The sequence below is a fragment of the Cyprinodon tularosa genome, unplaced genomic scaffold (assembly GCF_016077235.1).
Source record: "Cyprinodon tularosa strain WSP-4 unplaced genomic scaffold, ASM1607723v1 ctg150, whole genome shotgun sequence".
Classification (NCBI taxonomy): Eukaryota; Metazoa; Chordata; class Actinopteri; order Cyprinodontiformes; family Cyprinodontidae; genus Cyprinodon; species Cyprinodon tularosa.
The window spans coordinates 1,017,704-1,037,549 of NW_024038332.1; the positions used below are offsets into that span (position 1 = coordinate 1,017,704).

The 19,846-nt window shown below is 35.4% G+C and overlaps 1 protein-coding gene across 1 annotated transcript; it reads right to left on the minus strand.

Annotated features, from left to right (window-relative positions):
- Window positions 1–1,471: 1,471 nt before the first annotated feature.
- LOC119779716 (ezrin-like) lies at window positions 1,472–18,387 on the minus strand. Its single transcript, XM_038279488.1, has 13 exons — window positions 18,159–18,387; window positions 14,134–14,217; window positions 12,987–13,082; window positions 11,799–12,073; window positions 9,474–9,557; window positions 7,097–7,243; window positions 6,650–6,746; window positions 6,372–6,535; window positions 5,715–5,845; window positions 5,166–5,326; window positions 4,787–4,879; window positions 3,470–3,718; window positions 1,472–1,914 (listed from the first exon to the last, which is right to left on the minus strand). Exons 1-13 carry the CDS (start codon window positions 18,168–18,170, stop codon window positions 1,750–1,752), a joined length of 1,758 nt encoding a protein of 585 aa, XP_038135416.1. The 5' UTR covers window positions 18,171–18,387; the 3' UTR covers window positions 1,472–1,749.
- Between the last annotated feature and the right edge of the window lie 1,459 nt (window positions 18,388–19,846).

The window sequence follows — 19,846 nt, forward strand, 5'->3', positions numbered from 1 at the left end:
AGATATTACACAAATGATTAATAATTATTTTCAGCATATTGCATTTATTAAATAAATCTAAACTCTGTCACATGTTTAGAAAACCGAAACTTGCAAATGCAAATTTGGCCACTTATGATTAACACACATACGTGCCCCTTTTCACCAGCCTTTTACCGCTGGTCTTTGAATAAAATCATCATCCTCTGTTATCGTACCATTAAGAATACACTCCATTTTATGGGATGTTTTAGAATAACAAAAAATAGTCAAAGCTTTAAGCAACAAAACAAAAGGAATGGAAGTATTTTTACAGTTTAAGACCATCCTTTCCCGCCAGTCTTAAAAGTTACACATGGCTGTAATCAGTGGCGGTTCTTGATATGGATGATTTGGCTCTCCACCAAGGGCAGCATGTGCTTAGGTACAGCACAACTATCAGGACAAAGACAATAGATTTCTAAAGCTTATTTACATGTCCAGTTAACTAGTATGAGGTGATTATTTTCATTTTATGTATGATGTAAGCCAAAAAGAAGTAAAATAGCTGGATAATGATGCTGGAGTTTGCATTTGTAGTATATGGTATATTAAAAGCTAAGCGACTTTAGATAGCATTTGTTCATCCTTAGAATGTAAAAGTTGCAAATAACCCAACCTAAAAATGATTTCTAATGTGCTAAAATATTCCCCAGACATGATTTGTTATTTAAGGCCCCTTTATAGTCTTTGTGAAGACACTGATATTGGGTAAGATAACTCTCAATAAAAACTTATACATAGGTGACTGAATATGTCAATGTAAGACAATTATTACTAATAAATTTTAAATATTGTATTTATTACTTCTTGTCAACTCATATGTACATGACATCAGATGTTTCATCTGTGAGAATAAAAGTTTAGAAGTTACAACATTTCAAAACGGCAAATAAAAATGTACATGATGATACGCTTGAAGGTTGTTCACCAGCTGTCATTAAAAGCTGAACAAGAGGAAGAAGACGAAAACAGAAAAAGCTTTATCCTTAATGAAATTTTCAGGGTTAGGTGCAGCATAACCTTTAATAAGTGGTATTGTTTTCTTCTTTAAAGAAATTTTATGTCCAGCCCCAGCTAGTAAAGAGTCTAACATATTCATCAGGGGCTGTAGATCCGTTGTCATAAATTAGTGATTTGTATTTAGATTGTCCTAACTTTTTTAATTGCATCCGTAACTTCTTAACATGGAAGCTCACAAATGAAACATCCGATGTCACATACATGTTTGAGTTGACAGCAAGTTTTAAATGTATTCACGTTATTTACTGACATTTACAAATTCACACACCTATACATTGGATAATCTGTACAAAACTTTTTTTTATGATTTGTGACGATTACTTCATCATATATTTGGTTTCTGGTAAGTTATAACTTATTAAAACATAATATGTCCCTGTTCTTAGATCTTTTGTGTGTGTGTGTGTGTGTGTGTGTGTGTGTGTGTGTGTGTGTGTGTGTGTGTGTGTGTGTGTGTGTGTGTGTGTGTGTGTGTGTGTGTGTGTGTGTGTGTGTGTGTGTGTGTGTGTGTGTGTGTGTGTGTGTGTGTCATTTGGAGGAGTAGGGTTGAGAAGGGAGTGTCCTGCCCGGGGCACCACTTATGCAAGAACTGCCACTGGCTGCAATCACTGTAGTATGTAATAAGCTAAGCAGATCATTCCTGGATGTTGTATTTTGTTGTTGTTGTTTTTTTTGTTTTTTTTTATGGGATACACCTGCCAGGGTTTTCTACAAGGCCTCAAACTCATCGACCCTCTGCTTGGTGTTGCCAAGGCGGATTTGTTTGAGGGTTTTGTACTTGTCACGTCCCAGACGGATGTTCTCAACATGAAGCTCGTCATACTTGGTCCTCTTGGTATCATCTCTGGCCTGCTCCAGATCTAAGCTCATTTCCTGCGAAGAGAGTCACAGTTGATTATTCAAACACGTGAAAACACTTCCTTTAACCCCTTTTTTTAACATTTCTGTAGATATTTTTAGTTTTTAATTGAAAATCAAACTGACAAACTGGTCATTATGAAACAGCAACGCTTGAAAATATTTGGGACTGAAGATGATTTAACAGTTTGTTTGTTTGTTTGTTTTTTTATCAGAAACTGAAGCTATGAAACAATAGTTCTGCAAACTAAGAACTCATGGTACAGATGGCCCAAACATGAAACATGTTTTCTTTCTCCCAAATATCCAGGAATGTCAATTTTATACCTGTATGGTTGCACATTTCAAACAGATTTGTCTGCAGCTCTGAAAAAATTGCACCCACTGGAAACAACCATGCACACTCACACCTACAGCAAGTTTAGAATCACCATTTAACCTAAAATGCGTATTTCTGGACTGTGGGAGGAAGCCAGAGGACCTGGCAAAAAAGCCCACGCAGACACAGCGAGAACATTGGAAAAGCACTTAGAAACACCATCATGCTGTAAGGCAACAGAGCAAAGCTCTTCCTCATATGTTCATTGCTTTTTTCCATGAAAAGTTTGGTGCATTTATCTGATTTCACCTTGGTACTTTTCTAATGTAGCCTTATGGAGTGAATTTTGCTACATAATTTTTGTAGCAAAGAATATGTTTTGTAAATTGAAATGTGAAAAAAAAAAACACGGCAACAACATAAAAAGAACATTTTGAAAAGTGAAATACAAAAAATAATAATTTTGAAAACTATAATAAAAAAACTTTTCTGGTTTCTCAGATTTTGTTATTCAAATTGTTATTATTATTTTTTCATTTTATTTTTCAATTTCATTTCTTACAGATTTCTGTTTTTCAGAAATCAGAAATAGAATTTTTTTTCAGAAATAGATTATTATTTTTGTATTAATTATTTTAAAATTGCATTGCTAAGATCACATCCTCTTTTTTTTATATTTCTCTATTTGAACACTGGCTATTTTTTATATATATATAAATAATGTTGTTGCGGACATCCATTTCTAACAGAAATTTACTTAAGCCCCTCGATGCAAAGGAAAGCCCTACCTCAGACATAAAGCGAGACTCAATTTGAAAAGAATGCAATTTGTAAAACTCAATCTGAAAAAAACTAAACTGTAAAAAGAAAATGAAAATAAAAAATCTTAAAAAAAATTTGGAAATATTAAATGTATAGAAATATTTTAAAAACTAAATACAAAAAATAGATTTGAACGTATTAAAAAAAATCATTTGAGAAACCAGCAAAATTACTCCCGAAACATTTTTTTAAATAAAAAGTCTTTCAAAATTTCATTTCTGTTTAAATTTCTATTTACAAAACAAAATCTTTCTTGCAGGAATTATGAAATAAAATTCTCTCCATACAGTTTATGTCTAAATAGATGTTGTAGCCACTGAAACTGCTCTGTGTGCTGAGAATAAATTCTCATATCTTGGAAAATAACATTTATTAGAATAAAATAAGTTGCTATTTCTGATTTCACACTTCTTGGAAGTCTGAGCTTACCCTCAGCTGCCTCTTCAAGCGCTCGTTCTTCTCAGCTTCAGTGAGCCGCTCCTCCTCCCTGCGGTGATCATTGATGCCCTGCGTCTGCAGCTCAGCGCTGTGGGTGCTGTTTACTTCGCTGTGCTCATTGTCACTCTCGCTGTCTGAAGAGGAGGATGACGACCCACCCGACGGGACAGAGTTGGAGGTGGTTCTCACATGTTGTAGCTCTACCTTGGTCTTTATTAGGTTCTGCTCCACTTCTGCAGCCTGGAATATCCGATCAGAAGGGACTTCATCAGCAGAAGACAGTGGGAATGCAGCACATGATTTCAAATAACCATTAGTGGATTTGGGATATTTCTTATGAAGTATTTTAAAAAGGCTTCTTTTATTCTCTTTTACTGCTTCAGTGTAATGTCATATTCCACTTTTTTCTTAGTATATAATAAACCCCTGCAATAAGAATGATAGCATTAAGAAATTGATCAAAATTAAAAGAAACTGAAATGAAAGTTTAAAAAAGCTATTAAAAGACAAATACTTAGCGTTAGACATAATTTTGTCCAGTTTAAAGATGGGTTTAATTTTATCGAGGTGCTTGATGCAGAAAAATGTCTCAGAAAAATATTCCAGTGTAAAGTTCCCAGTAGATTTCAGATGAGACCTACAAATAACTAGTTGAGATGTAGATTATATCTAACAGTTGGATGAAGACATGACAACTCCTGGGTATGCTTTTTTTCATTAGTTTCTCAACACTTTGTAGAGTTTTTTTTTTTAAATGCACATCAACATTACAGTGTCCCTTCCTGCTTAACAGGTGGCTCCTTTTAAAAAAGATTGCATAAAACCTTATGATTGTGTAAAGACAGAACAGATGATTAGTTAATTCAAAAGTCTTGATGCTCATAAATGGACCAGGGAGAGTGCCACTCATTGGAGCTTTGAATGACAGCTCCGCCTCCATGTGGATCTTCCAGCAAACTCCTGAAATTGACTGAAGTCGTGGACAAGTTTAATTAATTTTATTTTTTTACTGCTATTTCCTGAATTACTAGAAGCATGAATGATATGTTCTTTTGTTTTTCCTGCTTCAAGATAGAAATATGTGTCCCTTTTTCTTAATCAGTGTTGTTAATGCACTTGGTGTTGTTTATTCATTTCAGCAATTTCTTAACCATTTTATTTCTTTTAAATAACCTTAAACCTGCTGAGAATAAAATGTTTTTTTTTTTCTCTGCTCTGGAACCAATGACACAGTGAGGAAGTGTTTCATTTGGCCACCCTCCTTGACGTCCTATCGAGAAGGCTTCGGCCACCTTTTGGAAAGTTTACCTTGACGTGCCATGTCTCAGCTTCCTCCTCCTTTTCTCTCTTGGCCTGCTCCAGCTCAGCGATCTTGGCGCTGTACTCCTGCAGCTCTGCAGCCTAAGAGAGAACAATGCAAAGGGATTTTAAACACAAGTGTCAAAATTACTCTGACTTTCTGTTTTTTTTTTACTAAAACATAAGAGAACAATAAACAATCTGTGCTTATCAAGATTATATATTTTTTTACTTTAAATTCCTCTATATCCAGATAAAGCTTTACCTAAATGAGCGGGTTATACTTTAAAGATTCAGAAGTAAATAATTAAGCCATAAACTGCAGCTAAAACAGCTAATGTGTGTTTATACTTATATCAGGATTGGTTCACTTATGCTGTACACTCACCAGCTGCTCCTGGCTCTTCATCTGCTCCTCAGCTTGCCTGGCCAGCTCCTCCTTGGCAATTATGGCCTCCATCCTCTCAGCTTCCAGCCGGGCCGCCTCCTGCTCCACCCTCCTCCTCTCCTCCTCCAGCCTCATGGCCCGCTCCAGCTGCTCCCGAAGCTCTGCGGGTTTAAATCAGCACCCAGGAGAATCTATTAAATGCTGTATGCCAGTAGGGGTTGGGGAAGCTATTTTATTTTAAAAATTTTTCTCTTTCTTTATTCATTCTATGAATATTGGCGTAAAAAATCTAAAAAAAAAAAAAAACAGAAGCAGCAAAAGCAGAACTTTAACTGATGTACCATTCAGGGTCTGTCAACTACAAAATAAATGAATTAAAAAAACAGCAGAGGGCAGTAAAATCATTTTCCAGTGTTTGAAACATTCACTGCATCATGAATAAAGATGGTGGGCTCTGAGTTTTTGTCTTGGGTGCACTGGGAAAATAAGGACCATTTCTTAAGCAGCGTTCATATTTAGACAGCTTGGTTGTGACGTGGTTTGCCCCACCTCGTTCTGCTCTCTTAGTAGTCTCTTCAAACTCGTAGAGCTTCATCATCAGCTCCTGCTTTTCTCTCTCCATCTGCTCTTTCTCCTTCTCAATACTTTCTCTCATCTTCTTTTCGCTCTCCAGCTGTTCCCTGCAGGACACACACGCACATTAATCACTCACATCCCATACCAGCTTTACGTGGTATCTTGTCCCTTCAAAACCACACTTTTCAATGGCAACAGGAAACTGTTGCCAAGACAACTATTAACCATGCACCCCCAAATATCAGGCTTTTATCTTGGACTGGTTACAAGGAAGTTCCAGTTCCAGAAATGATGAAGAGGGGGCTGCTTTAGGATGAAATTAAAATTACATTTTTTTGGCTTGGGTACAAAAATGTTTATGGACCTCCAGCCCCAGAAATACGGTGGTGGCAGCAGCATGCTGCGGGAGCTGATCAGATCATATTCCTTCTACTTCCCAGATATGGACTACTTTATATTGGTCATTCCCCTAAAATTTCAATTAAACTTAATTTTTTTTTTTTTACTTTTTTGGTATAACGTGAAAAGCTCACGAAGTAAGAACGAAAATAAATTGTTTTCCTGTCTTCTTGAATCATTTCACATGTAGATTGTTTTGTAGATTTGAAGATCTTTTTTCATCTGTCTTACCTCTCCATCTTCTTCTGGTGCCTGTCCTGTTTGGCCTGAGCCTTCATCTGTTGAACCTCGATGTTGTCGGGCTTCCGACGGCGAACATACAGGGCATGGTTGCTCTTAGAAATAAGCATGATGTTCTTTCCGACACGCGGACGTGCAACGTAGAGAATAACGTCCTTTGAGAGGCAGAAAAAAAAAACAGAAACGTCATCTTAAGAAAACACCTGCTTGATTTGTAGAGCTAAAGTTACTGACTCACTGGGTAAAATCCCAACTCATGGGATACTTACTGGAGATTTCTTATCGTTTGGCTTGATGATAAATTTCTTTTCAGAAAAAGAAATGTTTCTAATTTCACTCCACGGGAATCCAATTTTGGGGGTCAGCCTGAAACATGTTTGAAAAATATGGATAAAGGCAGCATCAGAAAATCAAGCAGGAAATTAGAAGTGTATGTTGAGTAATAGGTCAAACTTGTGTTAGAAACACAGTCTACATGGTCAGCCAAGCGACTAAAACATGACGGAAGGAAAAATAAAAGGCAGCAGAGGTTTGACTGCTAATTTGATGTCCTCCCCCGTAAAACAATCTGAAAAAACTATAAATGTCCACAATGACTGATGTTAGTATTGAAATTCCACGTTTAGAAAAAAAGAAGAAGATACAAAAAAAATCTGGATATAGAAATTAAAAACAAACAAAAACAGTGCAATTAAACCCTATTATAAAGCTTTTACCTGTCATCCTTTGGATAGATGTTGATCCCTAGTGCGTCGACTCCCAGCCAAAGTTCTGTGCCCTTCTTGTTCCTTATCTCATAGTAATTAACACCGAACATTTCCAGATCCTGAGCGATCTTTAGATACTCCATCATTGCATCTTCCCTGTTTCAAGTCAAAATAACATTGGTTTTATTTATTTTATCGGGTGTGGCTCCATTATATTAGGGTAACATTAAATTATAGCACAATATTTACAGAATCCAACAACAATATTCATTGTGTTATTTGTTAACTTTGAACTATATCTATGAAGGCCTAGTGGATGATCATAGTACATATGATGCGGTCCATTGTGCTCGGAACCAGATTTTGAGAATTCTGAGAGCTGTAATCTCCCACTTTTGGACCACACTACAGCTACTGTTACACAGCCTCGAAATATATTGCTCTATACAGACTTACTTGTCAGTCTTACCTGAACTATTAACTGCAATAGAAAACTGTGAAGCAGGAGATTTTAACTCATGTTGATGAACATCCATCTTGAATGTAAAAGTCAGGTACCATCCTGTTGCGCTGACTTTCCCACTTATAATTCTAATTTTGGTGTAGTTCAGGAAAACACTGCTTGAGCATCATTCAGGACACATCTTCTTGTAACAGAAGAAAATGCAGGCAGCCATTGTGAGGGAAGTAAAACCAACATCACTTGCAGCTTTTTCATTTAGACTTAGACAAACTTTATAGTCATGTTGTATACACCGAGTGTATACAACACAAAATTATGTAGCTTGGGAGTGTTGGCCTAATGGGTTAGAGCAGTGCGCTTGTTCTCTGAGAAGCTTGCAAGTACCCAGTTAGATCACCACGGCCTCCACTCTGGATGCCTGAGCTAGACCCTAAACCTCACACTGCTCCCCGGGCGCCACACAATGGCAGCCCACTGCTCCCCAAGGGGATGGGTTAAAAGCAGAGATTAATTTCTCCATTGTGAGATCATGAAGTTAAATTATTATTATTTTGTTACAGCTTCTAACAGTGAATGAGCAACTTACAGCAGTGAAATGCACGTTATCACTTTAAGTGCAGAAGTGATAATCATGTAAACCATATAGGGTAAAAGGAAAACCACTTTTAAAAAAAGAATGGTGCAAAAGGGCATCAATATGGAAATATTCAGTGCAGTGCAAAATAAATATGGTTCAGAAATGTAGTATAAAATCGAGTTGTGTCCTATTTAAAAGGATTATAAAAGTTTCTGCCATGTCGGTGGTGCAAAATAATGTTCCAAGCGTGACGCCAAGTCCAGTTTAGAGTTCAACAGTCTGATGGATACGCTGTTGCAGAACCTGCTGTTCCTGCAGTGAAAGCTGCAAAGTCGCTTCCCAGAGGGCAGCAGGGAGAACAGTCCGCGGTGGAGGTGTGAGGGGTCGCTGATGATGTTACAGGTTTTATAGGTTTGTTCTGTATAATGTGATCTTTTTTTTTTCCTCAAAAGCTTCCTATTTTTCTGTTTTCACTTATCTTTTGTCTTTAAGCAACCTAGACATGTTCAATAAGATCTATAACCATCATGTTCAAGGACCACAGCTGGAATTTTGGCCGGTTCATTCAAAGTAGACACCGTAACATTTACTTGGAACAAGTGCGAGTGAAAATTCTGTATTTTTTTTTTTTATTTACCTCTAAAGCTGAAACTTTTATCTGGAAGTAGCATTAAACCCAACCTAATTACATTCCAGTTCAAAGTTTAAAAACCAGCACAGCCTTTTAACTGATTGGCTCTGCAGCCTTTTAACGCATAAAAGCCAACAGTAACATATGCCCTTCAATTGATATTTTTTTTGTTTTTTTTCCCCAACAGTTGAGATTTTAAGTTCATAAATGTTGGCGTCTGATTTCAGAGTTTGTGTCTGTTAAAGATTTAAGCAGAAACTAAAAGAGAGAAGTGAAAGGCGTTTCTGTCTTCATGTTAGCATAAAGTTTTATATGAAGGCAGCCATGTTGGACTTTGGTCATGGGTTATTGATACTATCGTCGGTCATTCAGGGTGTTAACTAGCTGTCACTGAAATAAACCTTATAGCAGAAATGTTACTTTTACTCAAAATCATCAACAGAAAAATATTTTTTGTCATAACCTTACATTCCTAACTAAGTTTATAAATGCATCTCAAACTGTCTAAAAATCCACTTTAATATCATAATAAAATGCTTATTTTATACATGTAGGTGCATTTCACTTATATAAACTAAACAGGATTTTTTTTTTAAGTAAACATTCCTGCCTGTTTTATTTTTCTTCTTATTTTTTTTTAACTTTCATTAACATAACAATGCAAAGCATTCATCAAGGCAGAAAACTCCCACATTGTCAGCAGGTCTTTACTTACTTCACCATGAATCTGTGCTCCTCGTGCCAAACCTGGATTCTCTCTTCCCACTGTTCCTTTGACAGCTTGTGTTGATCCAGCACTCTAAGAGGAGAGACAAGCTGTCAGAAAGCCACACGGCTCAAAGCGGGATCACTCCGTGTCTACATACAGAGCTAATTTAAACACATGCTGTATGCACTGAAGGCTCTTTCTTTTCTGTTACGTCTTGAATTAGAAACTGCAACTGATGTTTACCTGGTCTAATTTTGCAGCATATGGGAAGAAAAAATATAGATTTTCTCAAAAAATAAACATCCACTTTCAATAAAGTTCCCTTCATTAAATGTCCCTGTTCCATGTTTATCACCAAGAAGACACAAACTCTGCAAGGAAAGTAAGACATGAAGTAAATACTAGTAATTCAAGTTACTTTCATTCTGAATTATAAACACTGTTGGTGATATACAGTGGAAATGAGTTAACAGATCTCACATTTTGAGTTAACTTTGCAAAATTCACCTGTGTGTTTAATCCAGCATCAATCCAGAGAGCATTAATCAAAAAAATAAAAGAGCAACGAGGCTCTTGATAACTTAGGAGGAGCTACCCCTATAAGAACATCCACTGGCTCTTTGTCTGTATACATTTAGGGGAAAAAAAAGAACTTTTGGGTGACCATGAAAAGACTGCATAAGATGGAGAACTCCCCATCCCCATTTTGAGGCATGCTGGTGGCAGCATCATGCTGTGGGAGTGATCCGCCTCTATAAAGAAGGCCACATTCACATGTGCATCTCACTTTATAACAAATTTTTTGGAAGCATGTTATAAAAACATTTTTTACCAAATACGCTTTGTGCTGGTATTTATATACTGGTATTTGTGTAACTTTGAAAAATAAGAGGTATTTGAATGATTTTCAAGGCATAAGAGAACCATAAGCATTTCATGTATTGGTTTTAAAGAAAGTTGCAAAAATAAATTAATAACTAAATAGCAAAAAAACAAACAAACATATTAATAAAAATGAAAACTCTGCGTTTAAGATACATGTTTCAAAAACATTACACATTATGTTCTCCACCCTTTCTTCTTTTTTTTATCTACAGCATCGATACGAACATACATATTAGACTGTATTCTATTTTGCATGTATTTATGTTTTAACTTTGCTTAAACTTTTCACGAAGAGGAAAGTTAGATTTTCACTAATTTTTATTGTTTCTTATGTTAATTAATTTTGTATACATTTAACCTTATAGGCATGATGTACATGATATACGCCATGACTTACAAAAACTCAAGTCGGTTTTACTGAAAAAGCTGCAATGTAAAAAATGAAGATGAAACACAGCAAAATAATAATTTAAATAATTAAAATATCGCAAGAACAAAATAAGTGTTCTATATATAAAAAAAAAACTGCTCACAAGCAGTAAGTCAAGCTAATTGAAAAAAGAGACCTTGAGATGGATAGCCTTTATAGATTATTACTAGTGCAACGGCATAAAGCAATAAACACGTTAGGATAAATTTTATTTTATCTTTTTACACGGGTGTTTCACAGCCCAATGATGAACGTGATCTTAAAGTAACCAAACACCTACAGTAGGGGTCCAATGGTGCTATTTCAGACTTTATTTGACATAAATACTTTCTTCTTTTTTCTTTCCTTTACTTTGCTAAATACTCCTCTGGATCAACAAAGATGAAAATCAGTATATAATTATAATTATTTAGTAGGGGAACTGCAGCTAATAGTTTCCCTTCAGTATTTTTCAAATACTGTTGGTGGTTTTAAAAAGAAAATGTGTCATGAATTACTTATCTTATACACAAAAATGATAAAAAAAAAAAAAAAAAAAAACATTATAGTTTCTTTAAGATAGAAATCCAAGAACTCTTAATATTTCTTTCTGTTATTTCATCTAAAAAAAAATTTCTTGAATTATATGAAATTTAAATATCAGAATTTTCAATTTTTTACATCAAGCTTTAAAGACCACTACATCATCATCAGTGTGATATTTTTACGTTTGAATGATCTGATATATCTAATTCACAGAAAATCTATAATAAATTGCAGGGAAAAGCCTGAACTATGACAAATGGCAAATTACTTATCAAATTTGTTCAATGACAACTGAAATTTTTAAGAACTTGAATTTTCTGACAGTTAGTTAATGTTTTAGGCTATAAAGGGTTAATCAACACATTGTTTTAGATTTAAAGTTGCATTCAATTGCTACAACAAGGATGACAGACCTTTAACCAACATAAACTTGTCTTTTCAGCTGGGAAGCTATGAATAGACTCGTAGGATTTCCCGCAACATGATCTCACCTTTTAGGGAGCAGACGGTCAGAGGAGAGGTATCCCCGCTTGTGCACTGACTTCATGTACTCCCCGTACTTTGCCTGGACGGCGTAGGAAGCCAGAAGCACGGCGGTCTCCGGAGGACAGTAGATCTCATCCGTCAGGATGTCCTCCTTCACCTGCAGGAAGAAAAGCTTCCTGGTGATGTCCTGGATCAGCTCCTCTGCCACATCCTCGGGATAAAACTTGACTCTGAGCTTGAACAGCAGGGGAGTCTCATTTTTTACTTCCTGAAGCATCACCTGCACAGATAATGAAAAGTGTGCTTTAAAATGTATATTTATATATTAAGCAGTAGGTATCAGTGAATATACTTCTGGCTAAAGACAAAGAATTCACTATTATTTGGTAAAGGAAACACATTGAAGTTCTCAACTTATATTCATGCAGTTAGGAAAATGTCATGATGATTGTAATGGTATAAGATTAAACAATAAATAGAGATTTAAACCTATTTGCAGTATAACAGCCTAACTTTATATTGGAAACCAGAGGTGTTAAAAGTTTGACATGTTTGCCATTATGGTCTATGGAATAATTTTTGTCTCAACACTTTAGGTGTTTTTCTTCTCTTTGTCACCTTTGTGTTCCCCTTTAAATAGCATAGAAAGGCCACCGCTTTAAGGAAGTTTCAATGTTTATACTACCCTTATTGATTAAACTTGGTTAAAAGAAAATTGCATATACATATACATTTTTTGTTTTATTTTTTTGCTGAGTCAGACTTTCTGTTTTAAACGTATTGTGAAATCAGCTGTGAAATTTATTGCTTCACGCTACTCTTATTACTAGTATTACCCAAGCACTGCATAAGGCAGCTGAGTTATCTCACTCTGATAATGGGGATGAATTATTGTGAAAAGTATCCAGTAAAATATTTTATGCACAAAAGAACACAGATTATCTTCCCAATTTCTAATAATATTTTGTGTCTTAGATCTTAGACAACTTTTATTGAAATGTTGTTTGTTTTTGAACAGGGTTATAAAATAAGAGTAAAGATTTAATAAATAGCATTGATGTACCCATCACATGTTTTTTTTTAAGTGACAAGGCTTCTTTTATTCAAAGTAAATAAAAGTGGAACAAGTGAAAAAAAGAAAACTCCATCAGATCAATACTCTAGGACAAAAAAATCTGACATTGTAAACCCACTTTCTTGTCAGGATTCAGCCACGTGACAATTCCTCTGTTGTCCACAAACTGAAGTCCAAAATACCAAAGCTCACGCAGGCCAATCGTCTTGGCAACCTGGTGACAAAAGGAAAAGAGTAAAAATCTTCATGTCTTTCTTCCTCGAAAAACAGAAAGATTTAGTTTTTTTTTTTTTTTTTTTTTTTTTTTTTTTTTGCTTTAACTGTTTGTAAAACAAGTACTTTAAACTGAAACATGGCAGTTTTAGTGACAAAGTTTCTATTTTTTTTTTCCTTGGGAGCAGATTTATATTTTAGTATGCCTATTAGACAAAATGCACAAAGCTTTGCAGAAATATTCACTCCTCTTAAAACATTTCACATTTTGTTATGTTACAACCTAAAACTGTCATGGAGGCTTATAAGGCTTTTTGGGGGGTAGAACAGCACAAAGCACAGCTAAATTTGTGCATAGATTGAAAATGTTTAATGGTTTTCAGCAATTTTCTGCAAGTATCTCCCTGTATTTTGCAAATCATAGTCTCCTAATTTGTATTTATTTATGTCCGACAGCATGAAGCTGCCAGTACAAAAAACATCTCAAGCCTTTTTTAACTCTATTTCGTTGTCACTGACTAAGTTAGTAGTAAGTTGCATTTCCAAGTAAAGATACTATGCAAATGTAAAACTGATATTTTAGTCCAAACTATAGCTGGCTCTAGGCAGGGGCCGTCAGAGGCCAGAGCCCCTGTGAAACTGTTTCTGACACCTGTCATGACCCCTACAATAAAGGCATTGCAATAAATTCATTTCTGAAGATGATCTGAGGTGGTACAGAAAAGATAACTGATTTGTCTCTAGGATCTCTGTCATTTTTTATCTTTACATTTTTATCTTTACAACAATTTAGAAGCTAAGGTGTTGCACTTTCATCTTCAGCCGTATTGAGATAGGATGACGGTTTTGATCCACTATATCTGGGTAGTGCATAGTAGTGGCTCTTTGGTTCTGTGTCTCACTTATAAATAATAAGCTATTGCTATATTTTGTTTCTATTTTCTTTTTTCCATGCTTTTGTTCTTTCACCCCAATGAGAAAAAAACTGGATCCACCGTGGTCTTAAACCGCCATTAAAATGTTATTTGCTTTGTGAACTTGAACATCCAGACCTGCTCAAACAGCTGCCTTCCTTTGGTGTTTTGGTTAATGGAAAACTCCAGCTCTGCATCCATTGTAGTCACGCGAACATTCACCTGCAGAAAAGAAACCAATTCAATGGTTACATTTATGGAGACATTTTCCTATCAGTCTTATTGTCTTCCCAATCATTGTTTCATGTTTTAACTACTTGCTTGTGTCAAGTATATATCTGAGTTGACATAACTGTCAGTTTGGCTGCTTTCGGATATGCTGGAAAACATAAATAGCGGACTGATTTGTCTGAAGCACACCCTTAATATGGACCTGTTAAATGGATTATTCATAAACCATAATTGCTCACTATCTCATTAGACTTTAGACCAGCCATTTGAACACAAGGTTGCACTTACGAGGACTGAAACAGCCGAACACCTACTGCCTGCAGGAAGGCACTGAAATCAGTTGTTGGAGGAAATAACAAAACCTCTGATTTCAATTATAACTTGCACTCAACCAGTAAAAAATAAAAAAATATATATATTATTTCTATTCTTTCGGTTAAAATAAAACACATTTATAGATTTGGCTTGGGCCTGTAGCAGATATAGAACCGTTTTATGAAGTTGAACCAGAGCACGCCCTGGCTGTCATAAAGATAAACATACTAAATGTTGGGCAGGAACAAATGGAACATCTAATTATGAAACCATCACCGGGCTTTTACGCTGTTTCCACCTTACATGATCACCTGGAGGAGATAAATTTTTATCTGGTGTATTCCTGATGCATTTATCACTCTAGCCAAGGGTGGCTCGGGCTTTAAAAAAAATGTAGCAAGTGCAACCACACAAACCTTATATGGAAAAAAAAAGTCTTTAAACGTTGTCTCTATCGTATGTGTTTATGTCCGCATTTGACGTCAAAAAGCGCAGGTAAAAAATACATATTGAAAATGTGTGTCATAAGAGCAAAAACTATTGAAATGTGGACATTTATCTTAATTTGTATTCATTATGTAATTTTAACATGTTAATTAACCCCTTGAAGCCTGAATTTATATACATGTACATATTGAAAGGACATTTTGTGCATGTGTGCATACAAAATAAATAGAAATGAAGGTAAAGTATATTTTGTAACAGCAATTATGACTACATAATAACATACACTGTGACTAGCACTAGGGTGATGCAAAAAGCGCTATGATGGCTGTTTGCCTACACTGCAAAAATGTTCTAAAAATGAGTTCAAATGTTTTAAAATAAGTGTATTTACCTTTAATATGAGTAGAAAAGTAAGATAATCTGCCAATGGAATGAGCATTTTTACTCTTAAAATAAGATAATTAGATATTATGCACTTGAAATAAGAGACTGCAGTTGTTGTTTTGTTTCTTATTTCAAATGTAAATTGTCTTCTTCCAATGTCAAAGTGTCTCTCTTACCTGCTCAATTCAAGAAAAAAATGCTCTTATTTCAAGAAAAATTGACTTACCTAGATTTATATTTTTTGCAGTGTAATACAAGGTGTTTGTTGCTTATTAGCAACAACAGATATCAAAGGGTAAAACCTGCAACAAATTTTCAATATGCGCAATATTTTGCTGCTGTTTTTATACCAGATGTGATTTTCACAAGGGGAAACAAAATATGTTAAACTAACGTGAAATTGCGGGAAAATCCTCTGGTTTCTGTGTATTTTTTTATTTGTGTGAAACACATGTTGCTACAATTTCTACATGGCAATTTTGAGCTCGATTGAACTGTTTTTTTAAAGGGCCTTGAGATGACATGTATTGCGGATTGGCCCTATATAAGTGAACTAAATTCAAACAGAATTAAATTGAATATTAACCACGCTCTGGTGCATTACACTAGATTGTTATGTGAAATGTTTGATATGTTACAATGCAACGCAGTTTCAACACATAAAAATGTAACAGGTTTTCCTATGTTACTACACGATATAATCTCCATATGTGAAATATGAACATTTGTATTTGTTTTAGATACATGTGAAACACATTTACATTATTTATGCTGGTTATTAACCTTTTTTTATTTTCTTTTAGCCAACAACAAAACTCATGCATGTAACAGCGTAAACTGATGTTGAAACCTGCAAAACACCTTGAGAGGGATAAACGTTCAATCGGTGAATAAGATCTGTAGCTGTTGGTCTCACTACAAAAGAACTAACTAATTGTTACGTTTGTTTGACTCAATGAGAGGATCTTACAAAGATAAAATGGTATGTCAAAAATTAATTATACCTTGTTGACATCTAATGAAAGGCATCACTTGGAAATTGGACCGTTTATGTTAACTTGTGTTTGTGTTGAGCTTCAGTTAAAACTTGCTGGAAAATCCAGAGTAAAAAGCTAGATTTAGGTCTGCCTTGTTTTTAATGTCATTCGTGGGTTAGTGCTTACATTTGCCCCGCCTTAGTAACATAAAACCTGTCTCTGTTTTACCAAGACTCACCTATAGACTTAAAAAGTCAATAAGCAATCCACTGGACTTTTTTTTTTCAAATGTAAAGACGTTTCGCTTCCCATCCAGTAAGATTTCTCAATTCAAAATGTCAGAATTAGCGTTGAGATCCAAGCTTTATAGATTTGCCCAAATTAGCCTTGTTTGTTAGAAAACATGCTAATTGCTTAGAAAACATCCAAATTGAACCACGAGAAAAGGTCCACCCCTCAGTAACAAGGAGTCATTGAGGTCTTTGTTAGCCTGCAATACCCAATACTGGTCTATGCCTCTGAAAGGGGGGGAGTCATTAGGGGCATTGTTGGCCTGGCTGACCAGGTGAGATTATTTTTGGTCCCCTGCATGGTGATGAGGATTATGATAGCAGCAAAGAATCCACTCTATCGGGACCTGTCATTTAGGAGACTGGGAAAGTATGGAAAAGACACCATGGCTAACTGCTAATGTTGCTAACAATACATCTATGTGAAAGCGTATGTGAAATTGCTCTTGAAAATAAACTTACATTTAAAGACATTTTTATAAACATTATATGATTAAAAATACTTCTGCAATTCAAAATCCCAGACACTCAAAAAGTTAACTGGTAGGTCTACTTCCAAAAAGAAACAAAGAAAAAAAAAAACAGGGAACTAATCCAATTTTAATTGGTATTTTGTTAGGTTTCAAATTATAGCACATAAAAAGTTCCAAAACAATTGGTTGTTGTTTTCAACTCTGCTTAAATGGCTGTAATTCCTACCATTCACTTGGTTTTTACTAAATGGGAACCCCCGTTTATGATGATATGCTTAAGCACAAGCCAGATTCCAAGTAATAAAACATGTTTTTCAGCTTTTCTCATATCAACGCCATCAATACGCAGCGTCAGTTACAGTGCTACATCTCTCCAGTTGGCGTGATGTGGGTCAAACATGTCAGCATAAAGTCTTCATAAAGACCGCCTCCTTGTAGAGCCAATTATGCTTACTGTTGTAAAGGCCAGTCTTGTCAGCTTCACACTGAACACTTCAATAACTTTTCACTGAAGACATTTAAGAAATGTAGGAAATTCCTTTTAGCATATTGACCTTCTCTGACACATTTAGACAATTTGAGCTAAACATTGAAGTTGTAATAATTTGCTGGTGATTATCTTTCTTGACTTTGACAAATTATTTAAGTAGAAGTGACACATCTACAGTGATCATAATAACACATGCCACACAGAGTCTCTTTGAACCTGCCAGGTGCAACAAGAAGTAGGACTTTGGTGTTAATTTGCTGTTGAGAATGTGTCCAGCATAGGTCAAACTCTACTTTCAGTTAATGAGTAAATGACTAGAAGGATCGCTGCCTCTTAGAAAAAAAAGAACTTACAAAAAAAAGAAAAATATTAGCAGCGTAAATAAATCAGGCTACGACTGACTGACAGATAAAGACTCAACAGTATGTAATTTTATGAATTTTGTCCCTAAATTGCTTTTCATATATGATTTACTGAAACAGTATGGAATTTATAGATCCCACCATATCAAAATAACACAGGCAGTTATTAAATAAAAAAAAAGAAGAAATCCTACCATTTTGGGCATCTTGGCGGTGGTCTTTAGACGAGCTTCTAACAGAGGAAAGTGTTTCCCAGGCTGACCGAGGCTGCAGTGGCCGACTCCCAGCAAAACTTCCACCTGATAAAGACTTCCTCTCTGCTCTCGTTAGCAAGCTCAGGGGCAGGACTTGTGTCCTTTTGAACTCAGAAGGAGATAGCTGACAGGGATATGGGAGGACCAACCTCATCAGTATCGCAACAAACTAACAGATTTATCTCCGGTGTGAGTAAAAGGAAGGACAGCCACACAACTCCACCCAAAGACAATCACCTGTTTCAGCAGGCAAACCTCCTGTGACCTTTGATCAGAGAGCGCAAGGCTACTTAGCCCTGGATGTGCTATTTCTGTAGCCTATTTGGAGATGATAAGTCATGGGTTGCAATAAAAGAAACCATATCAGTGTATTCTTTCTAAATTGGAAATAGGTATTAGCTGGTCAAGTCTGTTTCAGAATAGAGTAGAATATTCTTTTAATGTTTTCCAATGGGGAAATTCAGCAGAATCGGTGGGAGGCAAGGGAAAATGTTTTCAAGAGAAGACGGAATATACAGGAATTGAAAATGGTAGGGAGAGATTAAATGAGAGCTCGTGAGAAAGAGAAAAATTGTCCTAACCGTTCTTCTTAACTACAACCAGATATCAATCCACATTTCCTTATGTAGAGAGTTTGAGAAATGAAGAGTTTTAAAAAACTGAGAGGTTTAGAAATTCCTCATAAATGTGACAGAAGATTCTTCAAACTTGTTTATCTAAATACGTTTCTACATATATGCCGTCTTTTATAAGATGGATTGAATATTTTTGGTATCAAGCTGGGAGCATGAGCAACTTTTATTCTGAATTAAAACATTGGACTTAATTGGATTTTGAATTTACTGAACATATAACAAAGGGAAAATGAAACCCATAAAAGAAAAATATACAGTAACACAGACAAAGAAAATAATAATAGAAGGGGGGAAAAAAACTACAAATATTTATTGGTTCAAACTGGTAGGGAAGAAGTCCAGACTAAATATAACCCCACCCTTTTCCAGCGATTACATCACTTCAAACAATTCCTAGTCCTTCGGATATTAGCTTCATATTGACTATGATTGTCCTTTTCTGAGTTAGAAAAAAATTACAAAACTTTAATAAATATTTCTTAAAGAGATTTTACAGTTTCACCTTCTATTGACCAAATGTTTTTGAAAAAGCTATATTTACAGTAACTACTAATGTACTTGTGGGGGTTCTAACTTAAGATCTGTTTTCTAGATAACATGATTCAATTCAATTGATATATACTGTATAGTCCCAATAAACTACACATCATCTAAAGGCACTTTTAAGAGAGAATTCAGTCAGATCATACAGTGAAGAGTTATTCAGTGTTTCTACCCAGAAAAATTGCATTGTGTCACTGACTTGCAAGACACGCTCACCTTAATGAGATTGTAGGGATGACTTTTGCTTGCATTTTGTTGTTGACTCGACAGCAATCCCTCACACTGTGCATGCATGCAACAACAGTGGGGAGGAAAAACTTCCTTTTCACAGGAATAAACCTCCAGCTGATCCAGGCTTAGAGTGATACCTGATAGAAAATAACACTGAGATATAATCAGGTCTCATATATCTTTCCTGTTTATTTATCAATAAAACAAGTTTTTACTGAG